The 10560-nt window shown below is 37.1% G+C and overlaps 1 protein-coding gene and 1 long non-coding RNA gene across 6 annotated transcripts; both read right to left on the bottom strand.

Moving 5' to 3' along the window:
• Nucleotides 1–996: 996 nt before the first annotated feature.
• LOC113290276 (F-box/kelch-repeat protein At3g06240-like) lies at nt 997–6758 on the bottom strand. 5 transcript variants are annotated; one of them, XM_026539884.1, is made up of 3 exons: nt 5287–6758; nt 3904–4687; nt 997–2841 (listed from the first exon to the last, which is right to left on the bottom strand). In XM_026539884.1, exon 1 carries the CDS (start codon nt 6703–6705, stop codon nt 5542–5544), a length of 1164 nt encoding a protein of 387 aa, XP_026395669.1. In that variant the 5' UTR covers nt 6706–6758; the 3' UTR covers nt 997–2841; nt 3904–4687; nt 5287–5541. The 5 variants fall into 5 exon arrangements, with proteins under 5 accessions (XP_026395669.1, XP_026395668.1, XP_026395670.1 ...); XM_026539883.1 differs by having other exon boundaries at nt 998–2821; XM_026539885.1 differs by having other exon boundaries at nt 1006–1815.
• A 237-nt stretch (nt 6759–6995) lies between these two features.
• LOC113286491 lies at nt 6996–10224 on the bottom strand. The gene is made up of 5 exons (XR_003329333.1): nt 10200–10224; nt 9967–10024; nt 9653–9708; nt 8285–8370; nt 6996–7312 (listed from the first exon to the last, which is right to left on the bottom strand). It is a non-coding gene; the product is annotated as an uncharacterized LOC113286491 (long non-coding RNA).
• Between the last annotated feature and the right edge of the window lie 336 nt (nt 10225–10560).

Here is a 10560-nt window from a genome sequence, read left to right as displayed (position 1 = left end):
AAATTACAACCGCTACAACCAACCAACCTCCACAGATGAGTGCAACCAACATGGAGAAAAAGTACAACACTCTTTGGAAAGCAGATTGCCCCCAAAAAATCAGACTTTTCCTCTGGAAAGTCAGCCACAATGGTCTATCAACATTTGATGCGCTGCATTATAGACACATAACTACCTCCAACATGTGTCCTATCTGCAACCAGCATACAGAAACGGTGCAACACTGCCTATTTGACTTCCCACGAGCGAAGGAGACTTGGGAAATTATGTGTAGGCACGTAAACAGCTTGGCCAACCAATATAATGTTTACAACAACATTGCACTACCACCTCACCCGTGGCCCACAATCATTGCTCAGCAACAACTTTGCGCTAGAAGCCAATCTGGGGACCAAAGGTTGGGTAGAAGAACAACAACACCAACTCTGATACATCAACCTGTCAACTTTGAGTCTTTTTTGGAAATGCACACAAGGAAGGAGGATTTCACGTTGGCTTGTTATACAATGTGGAATATTTGGTTAGCAAGAAATGCTAAGGTCTACAACATCCTAGTGCAAACATCGAAACAAATATTTCATATAGCTCTACTCCTCAGCCAGGAATACAAATGGGCGGTCCAACACAATTTTTACAGCCAACACGCTACACAACAACAACAGCGGCATAGGTCGACTACGATTTGGGTTCAATGGAAGGCCCCCCACAACCAATGGCTCAAAATCAACACTGATGGAGCGTCCAAAATGAACAATCAAGGCGAACCAGAGATGGCTAGAGCGGGTTGGATCTGCAGAAATGAACATGGTACAGTGATTATGGCTATGGCAACACCACTTGGCAAAACGACAGCAATCGTGGCAGAGACATGGGCATTACTACTAGCTGTGAGGATGGCGGCCCTCAAAGAATGGAACACCATCCAATTCGAAACTGACTCGACGGCGCTGTTAACACTTGTCTCGAAGGACCCCTCTAAGGCACCTTGGATCATATGAACTTTGTTACAAGAAATACAATAACATCTCCGTTTACTACAGACTTATGTGATAACACACACATATAGAGAAGCGAATCAAGCGGCGGATGGACTTGCAGACTTTGTAGCAAAAAAAAAATTACAGCACGGGATTGGAATCAACAACAGAACATCAACCCACATATGTGAACACACTACTCCTGATTTCCTTAATGTAATTGTTATGAATGACTCGGTGGGGACTCGTTACCCAAGAGAAGTTCCAGTTTATTAATAATGAAACTTCTTCTTTTCAAAAAAATAAATAAAAATAAATAAAAGCAAAATTGACACCATTCATTTCTACGTCTTATCTTCCTCTTACTCTTATCTACTCCATTACTTTCTTGGTTCATGATTCCAACTCCGCATCAGTCATTATTATCTGCTTGTTCTCTTTGTTGTTGCCCAACATAAGTACCGGAGTTGAGTACTACTAAGGTCTCGATATAAGTATGCTCATCAGACCATTCTGGGAAGCCATGTATCTTCAAAGCTCTGACTCTGTCACGATTAGGGTCATATGATATCAAACCAACGCCGGGTTCCCCCTTGGTTTCGCCTGTAAATAGGATCTCCCCGTTCTGTAATGTTTGAATTGGACTTATATAACACATATCTGTCATATTTGCAGTAATCTTCAATTGCTTACTCCACTTGTTATCCATCATTGTCCACACATCAATGTGATCTTTTTGATAAGTACATATATCAGGATCCTTCGTGCGAACCGTACAAAGTAAGCAAAGCTTCCCTTCCCAAAAGCCCAAATGTCGATCCCCAATCTCCTTCGGGTTCTGTCAGGTAATGGCACATGATGGAATGTCTCACCAGAAATATCATAACAAACAACAACAGTAGATTCGAGTGCAGTACGATGATCAGTAGTAATCCAATGAATAACACCATTAAAAAGAAGCCCCTTATTTAACATAACAGAAGAGAAATCATAAGGAATGATACCAAGTTCCTTCCATGAATTTGAAGCTAATGAGTAAAGACCAGCTTCAGAAACTTCACCTTCTCCATAACTATTAATTCCTAATAACTTATAATCATCATTCTTGCAATCAAAAGCAAACCCATGTGCCAGAAAATAAGATTCCCAGTCGGGTTCTGGTACTTGTTTATATTCTCTGGTAGCCGGGTTCCAAATACAGATACTAATTTCAGGACATGGTTCATTAATGCAAACCAACCCATCCCAGGAACCTATAATTAGAGGCACATGTTCTCGGTCCATAAATGGATAATCAATCTCAATAGCATGACCTAAAAATGGTGATGATGCTGATGTTAAAACAGTATTATCTATAGAATAGAGAAAAGGTTCTGTAGCTATATCACCAGAAGGGGTATTATCGATGGCTCCGTGATTGCTAACCAAGATGTTGAATTTGTTCATAAGAATGGCTCAGGAATCTCAGCATACCCCTGTTAAGAAACCCTTGTTTTCACACCCAGATATGTTCTTTAGGTTTCAGGAATCTCAGCATACCCCTGTTATAACCTTACTACTACGAGCTGTACTGACTACTGTGAAAGCATAAACCAATTTGACACATGGTACGGCAAAAATGACTAGTTCTTAAACTTACTACATCTGCATGAATCTGGAGTCATTGGTTCAGTTCTACATATAGCCTACATGGCCTATCTCCCATACTGCTACACTTCTTTAAATTTTATCTCCTTCAAAAGAGAATACTAACCAGTCTCCAATTTTCTCAGCAACCAATGAAACTGCATCCTTTCCAGCCGAAGTCCCTGCTTCAGCTACGCTGTAGCACTTTACACATGTCCCTATAAAATCCACAATTCCGCTATCTCACTGTGTCAGAATCATCGTATGTACAGAAAGATGCATCAAAATTAAGAAATCTGAAAAATTAAGATCCTGATCAGATACTAGTAATGTCCGGCACTGTTGCCCATAGGTTGTCTTTCCACACCATGGATGACTTCATTTCTCCCTGCCACTAACTATCCTATCTTGCTGATACTAGTTTTCATCTTTGGTATGATTGAATGAGGTTCACAGGGTTCAATATTACGAGCAAAGATACCACTTGCATCTACACTTCCATATGAACCATATAACCGTAACTACATGAGACTGCAAGGTTGCTTGGTGCAGGGCATAAAGCAAAAACAGGCAAAAGCATATTTTTTTAATGCAGCTCAGTAAAATTTACTTCAATCGCCTAAGTAACAGTAATTCATGGTAACAAATTCATATATAGAAATATCTAAACTAGTACCAATAACTGAATACAAAATAAATCATAGAGGTGCCTCCTTTTTAGATTTCCAAGCAAAAAAGTGGGCACATTAAGGCACCTCGACGACACCCCCAGCAAACATAGCATGGAGACCATGTCCTAATCTTTTTTTTTATTCCAAACTAAAGTTTCAAAATTCACATATCTGTGATCAGATGAATAAGATTTATCCCACTCCAAATGGCAATAGCAAAAACACATTCAGGAAAATATCTACAGTTTCAAATTAGTAGTTATGACTTGATAAACAACTGTGAATTCAACTGGGATAATTTCCAGATTCTGGCCTTTATGGGTAAACAAAAATCTATTCACAAGTATCCAAATAGATAATTTTACTCTAGGTAATACACCTAACTACCAGACTGTGTGCCATTCAACCTTTCTCTATGGCATAGATACTTATATGCAGACTTGTCTAAGGTCAAATCTATTTGCGTAGATCACAGAATTCAGCAGTAGTATATTCACCGTAAAAGAAACCAGACATAACCAAGTTGATAAAATAAACATATATGATGCTTGGTTTCCACATTCAGTTGCATACGTAAAAATCAAATATTAATAAAGCAAAGTGCTTAGAATACTTTGTTTGAGATTTACCCAAAATGCTGTTGTATGACCAGTTTCACCACTATGCGCCTGAACTCAAACTGGTTTCTGAATACTTCAGTGCTACATATAAAAAATTATCTCCCGCAACGCACCATTTCTGCTTCAATTTTTTTAGTGCAAAACCATTAAAAAAAAATTGACACCGTCCCTTTCAACCATATCTTCCTCCTCCCTTATCTGCTCCCTTACTTTCTTGGTTCCTTACTGCAGATTCGCATCAGTAATTGTTATCCGTTTCTCCCGAGATAAGTACCGGAGTTGAGTACTACCAAGGTCTCAATATAAGTCTCCACACAAAACACTTCTGGGAAACCGTATATCTTCAGAGCTCCATGCTCTAAATCTTTCAAGCGCAGGGTCATATGCCATTAAACCAGTGCCCACTTCCCCCATTAGTCCGCCTTGAATTAGGATCTCACCATTCTGTAAAGTTTGAATTGGCTTTCCATAGCACCAAATGTCAGTTATTTGTGCAGTAATGTTGGAATGCTTACTCCACTTGTTATCCATCATTGTCCACACATCAACGTGATCTTTATGATGTTGACATATATCAGGATCCTCCATGTGATTTTACGAAGTAGGCAGAGTTTCCCTTCCCAAATGCCCAAGCCTGACAAGAAACGGTCCTCAATTGAACTGTTGTGAGGTAATGGCACATCATGGAATGTCTCATCAGAAATATTAAAACAAACATTAACACCAGATTTGAGCCCAATACGATGAACTGTAGCAACCCAATGAAGAACACCATTAAGAAGAAGCCCCTTATCTACAATTTCCCAGAAATTATGAGGAATAGAATTCAGCAGTAGTATATACAAGGTAAACTAATTAATATGTAAAAATGTGCAGCAAATAATGGCCGTGAGCTACTGAATTTACCAGGCCATTTTCAAATTTCAAAAGAAATTAACTATGAATGTCTAAACAACAAAGATTCAAGCATTGTATGCAATATTCTAATTGATTATGTCTGCAACTCTATTTTTAACAAAGGCTGAACTAACACGCCTAGACTGAAATAATAAAGCGTATTCAAGAAACTACAAGCGGTTCACATAACAATTTGAGCCATGATAAAAAAAGCTAATTTGACTGCTTCTTTTACGAGTCACAGGGAAACACAAACAAACAGATAATAGCTTAATGAGACGACCTTACTTGAGTTGATAAAAGAAAATACATGTGCTGCTGGGTTTGCAAAATTACTCGCATACAAAAGTTCCAAACACCAACACAAAATACTAAAGAAAGCCGAACTATAGATAAAGAAAATATATATCATGCTTGGTTTCTATATTTAGTCGCATAGAAAATTCCAAACACTAAAAGGCAAAATCCATTGAATTTACTTGGTACGGAATATACCCAAAATGCCGTTATATCACAACCATGCGCCAACTGCTACAGATACCAGATCATCTCCCGCAATGAACCATTCACGCTTCCATTTCATTAGTGCACCAACATAAAAAAAAAAAAATTGACACCATCCCTTTCTACCTTATCTTCCTCTCTCTCTTATCTACTCCATTACTTTCTTGGTTCATTGTTCCAGTTCCGCATCAGTCATTATTATCTGCTTCTTCTCTTTGTTGCTTTACTTCTTTGTTACTCTTTTAGTTATTGCCCAACATAAGTACCAGAGCTGAGTGCTACTAAGGTCTCAATATAAATTTCCACATCAGACTCATATGGGAAACCATGTATCTTCAGAGCTCGAGCTCTTTCAAGCTTAGGGTCATATGATATCAAACCACTTCCCACATCCCAACCCTTTGGTCCGCCTTCAAATAGGATCTCACCATTCTGTAAAGTTTGTATTGGCCATTGATAGCACATATCTGTCATATTTGCAGTAATCTTCAAATGCTTACTCCACTTGTTATCCATCATTGTCCACACATCAATGTGCGTACATAGATCAGGATCCTCCGTACGATTCATACGAAGTAGGCAAAGCTTCCCTTCCCAAACGCCTAACTCTGACATGAGACGGCAGTTCCCAATCTCCTTTGGATTTTTGGTAGGTATTGACACATCATGGAATGTCTCATCAGAAATATCATAACAAACAATAACCTTAGATTCGAGTCCAGCACGAGGATCAGTAGCAATCCAATGAAGAACACCATTAACACGAAATCCCTTATTTATCACAGAAGAGAAATTATAAGGAATGATACCAAGTTCCTTCCATGAATCTGAAGCTAATGAGTAAACACTAGCGTCAGAAATCCCACCTTCTCCATAACTCTCAATTCCTAATACCTTATAATCATCATTCTTGCAATCAAAACCAAACCCATGTGCCATAAAATAAGATTCCCAGTAGGGTTCAGGTACTTGTTTATATTCTCTGGTAGCCGGGTTCCAAATACAGATACTACTGTCAGGAAATGATTCAATGCAAACTAAACCATCACAAGAACCCAGAACATGAGGCACATGTTCTCGGGTCATAAATGGATAATCAATATTAAGAGCATGACCTAAAAATGGTGATGATGATGATGATGATGACGATGATGATGATGATGATAGAACATTATTATCTACATAATAAAGATAAGGGTTTGTATTTATATCATCAGCGCCTGCGTCGTCAGTAACCAAGATGTTGAATCGGTTAATGAGATTAGCATGGTTGAGATGATTTTTGATAAAATTAGGGTTTCGAAATAGATGATACCAATTTTTGGAAACACACCTGAATCTTGAAATTGATCTGACTGGTAACCTTGTGACTATGTTCTCAATGATGCCCTCCGGTAAGAATCTTGACATTCTGCTTCTTTTCTTCTTCTTCCGGAGTGAGAGTGTAAGTGAGACTGTGGGCTAATGCGAGGTCTTTTAGGAGTTTTTTCAGATTACCCAAAATGACCTTACAATTTGATAACTATGGCATGGTATTTTTTTCCTTAAAACTTCAAAGGAGACGCCTTACAAGGTTGGGAAAATTACGGTTTAGTCCAAAAATCAATCAAGAGATACAGTTTAGTACAGTCCGAGTCAACTAGGTACAGATTAGTCCAAAAATATGGGAAGTACACTAATAACCATTACTATTATGATGATGTCAGCAATTTTGGATAATATAAAAAATAATTTATCTTTTGAACCGCTCGTCCAAAATCGACAAACTTTACATATTTGGAAAGCATTTTCCTAGAGCCACAAAAAGAGTACTCATATGACTATATAATTTTTATTTTTAATTATTTTAATTTACATTGGTGTGTACAATTATGTACAACGCTGCAAAGATCCAAAAAATCCAGAATCCATGATAGCCTAACTGCACCCTAATCCACACAGACGGAGAAAAATACCAACCACGCCAAACTCCAGTTGGATAACATTCAGATTTGCAGAGGTAAGTTTAGCAGATAACCTGCATCGAGGACAAACCAATGAACATAAGAAATCGCAGCTTGAAAAGAAAGTGATTATCCTTTCACCAACATTCGCATAAGAAAACAAAGCAAGAAAACGATCAAGATAAAAAGTTACTCAGCTTATGATCAGAGACACAATCCATGTGGGCATTACTACACAAACTTAATATGGCTTCGAAACATACCAGTACAGTGATTCATTGCACTTTACCAAAAAAGAGATTACTAAGATGCACAACAGATCATCATACTCACACCCAAACCTACTTTTTCATGAGAAGTATATTGGTGCATCAATATATTCCCTGTGAAACATTCCTAAAACTGATCCTTGTTTTTCATTGAAAATACAATGGTGCACCAATGTGTACACCCCTGCAAACACATGCATAAAATCGATCATTCATATTCACACTCGGGCACACTTTTTCATGGGAATCATACAGGTACACCAATGTGTACACCCCTGCAAAATATGCAGAAAAACGATCATTCATAACCACTCACAAACCTACTTTTATATGAGAATTACAGAGGTGCACCAATACGTACACCGCTTCAAAACATGCATAAAGCTAATCATTCACAACCCCACACAAACCTATTTTTTAATGGGAGTTACTTCCCACAGGTGCACCAATATGTACACCGTTGTAAAATAAGGGATACGTATTTTTCATAAGATTTACACATGTGCACCAATATGTACACCCCTGTAAAACATGCACAACACCAATCATTCATATTAACAAATAACAATCAACAAGTGTACAACTATATACACATTAGCTATCTACATGTGTACAATTATGTACACATTAAGAATCAATATGTTATTTCATTAAATGAAGGTTGTACTTATCAAATTCAACTAAGAAAGACTAAAGCACACAATCATGTTATCAGTTAGGACCAATATTAATGTAGGAATCATCAATGGAACCAAAGTATACAACTAGAACAAATACCTTGCACCGTGTTGCATCATCTTGGGCTCCAAGCATAGCAACATAAGTTGGGGACTCATATTTATCATCTTTGACCATTACTGCACCTGCAATTAGGATAAATAAAAAGGTTGAGAACTTAAGATACTAACAGCGGTATGATTTTTTTTATTTTTTCTAAATATAGGCAGTTTGCTTCTCAACATTTATATCGACCCCAAAACTATTTTGTAGGCAATGCTCTGATTTGCGGTTTATAATAAATACTAACCAATGTCTAGAAAATCTCAGAGGAAGAAAATCTATTACTATTACAAAATGTAGGGGCGAACCTGATCCGTAACTTCTATTAAGTCCATTTCTGGAAGAAAAAAAACAAAGACAAATGGACGAATGAATCTACCCTTATTTATCCCAATTAATTAATACAAGCATACAATAACATGAGGTAATATATCTGCAAGAAGTCATAAAGATCACCCATTTCATCACGAGGAAGGCCAAGTTTTTCATATGTGAAACTAAAAATAGTCCACGTGGAATATACAAGAAATCATATAAGTGGTGTACAAGCATATACACCTCTTATAATAAGGACAAAAAAAAATGCATTTCTATGTACACCGCATATAGATGGTGTACATGAAAATACATCTATATTGTAGAAACTGCAAGCTTACTTAGCAAGTCTATTTTGATGGCTTACCTTGTTTCCCGTGGCTAGAGAGGAGACAAGATTAATCTTGCGAAAACAAAAATGGGTTTGTGATGGTGACGGTGGATTAATAGTATGCACCAACTTGTATAGGGAAGCAAGTGGCGTTCAAAAGGTTAATGTAAGGCGTTAGAATCCTAAAAAAAAAAAACTCAGATAAAAGATCTATGGAATTTATGGAATCCCAGGACTACGTATCCATGAGTGTTAAGTTAAAAATCCTGGAGAAGTTAGGGCATGGCTTGAACTGAAACTACTGGATCAAAGCGGAAATGGTCACTATGGTCGTCCTACAGCTCTATACAAGTTAAAAAGAGGAGGCTCAATGTACGTACGTGTTTTCCGTTCTTATGTTTATTGAATCATATCGTTCTTATGTTTAGAAACAGTAGTTACATGTGATTTGGGCATTTAAATTTCATTCAAAGCCTCTTTATCATAGGATTTCCCACTGTGTAATATCGACCCAGAAACTTGTATCGGTGTCATGTCTAGTATGGTTGGTATTGGAAAGTCTAGAAAAGAAGGAGACTATATATGTTTGCATATATATTATTTGCTAAAACTGTATTCAACCAAGACAATACACTTCTTCAATAATGTGGAAGAAAATAAGCCCATAAATCAATTAGAGATGGCAAAAAAAATCAAGCAATAAAGTGCAGAACAAGAACCTCATGTATGAGCTTCTTCGTAATTTCCTTGTCATTGCTAGGAAAAACCTCATTTTCTACATACAATCAACAAAATTCACATTTTCAGCAGTTCACTAATCAAAAAAAAAAATTCCACCCAAATCCAGTTCGAACACTAACAAGATTGAAATCATAACAAAAGAACACAGAATTCCGAAAAGAATTAGAATTAGGTTACACATCGAAATTTCCCTCCAATTTATATAAAATCCAGATCTATAAAGTGAAAATGAAAAATACAAAATCAAAATCAAAAGGCGTATAAAAAGTATGAGAATCAAAATGAACACCACCTTGAGATACAGATAAAAGTAACGTCGCTAGTTGATTCCTCGACGTCGAAGGATCTTTCTGCAATTAAACAAAAATGTCACTCAGAATCTCAATTAAAAAATCACAAAAAAAAAATCTTCAAAGAATAACCGTTGTTGATGATGATTTATAACTTCTTCTTGCTTGTTTTAAAATAAATATCGTTTGATCAACTGTTTCTAGATCCCTAATTCGAGATCGCCTCTCTTCTTACCTCTCTCTTTCTTTCTCTTCTCTCTTTCCGATCTGATTTTTCTCTCCTCCAAAACCAACATAATATAGTTCAGGGATATTTCGGGTAATAGAAAAAATCATATTTTTATGGATCGGTGTAAAAAGGATTGACTCGTCTAAGTTTTGGACTAGATTGTCCAGGCGAGGAGAATTTTGGACTAGACAGTATCAGGCCTGAAATGAGAGGACTAAATTGTCCAAAGCCCACTAACTTTGGGACTAAACGTCAATTTCTACATCCAGGTTTCATTTAGAGGGGTCGAGCGAGCCCTTTGGTGATTTCACCTTCAAAAGGTTGGTGCTTAAATATATGGAATTCGGTTGTTGGATATTAATTATTT

The sequence above is a fragment of the Papaver somniferum genome, chromosome 6 (assembly GCF_003573695.1).
Source record: "Papaver somniferum cultivar HN1 chromosome 6, ASM357369v1, whole genome shotgun sequence".
NCBI lineage: Eukaryota > Viridiplantae > Streptophyta > Magnoliopsida > Ranunculales > Papaveraceae > Papaver > Papaver somniferum.
Note: the sequence above shows the minus strand (reverse complement) of the source record. Positions and strands in the feature narration are given on the sequence as shown.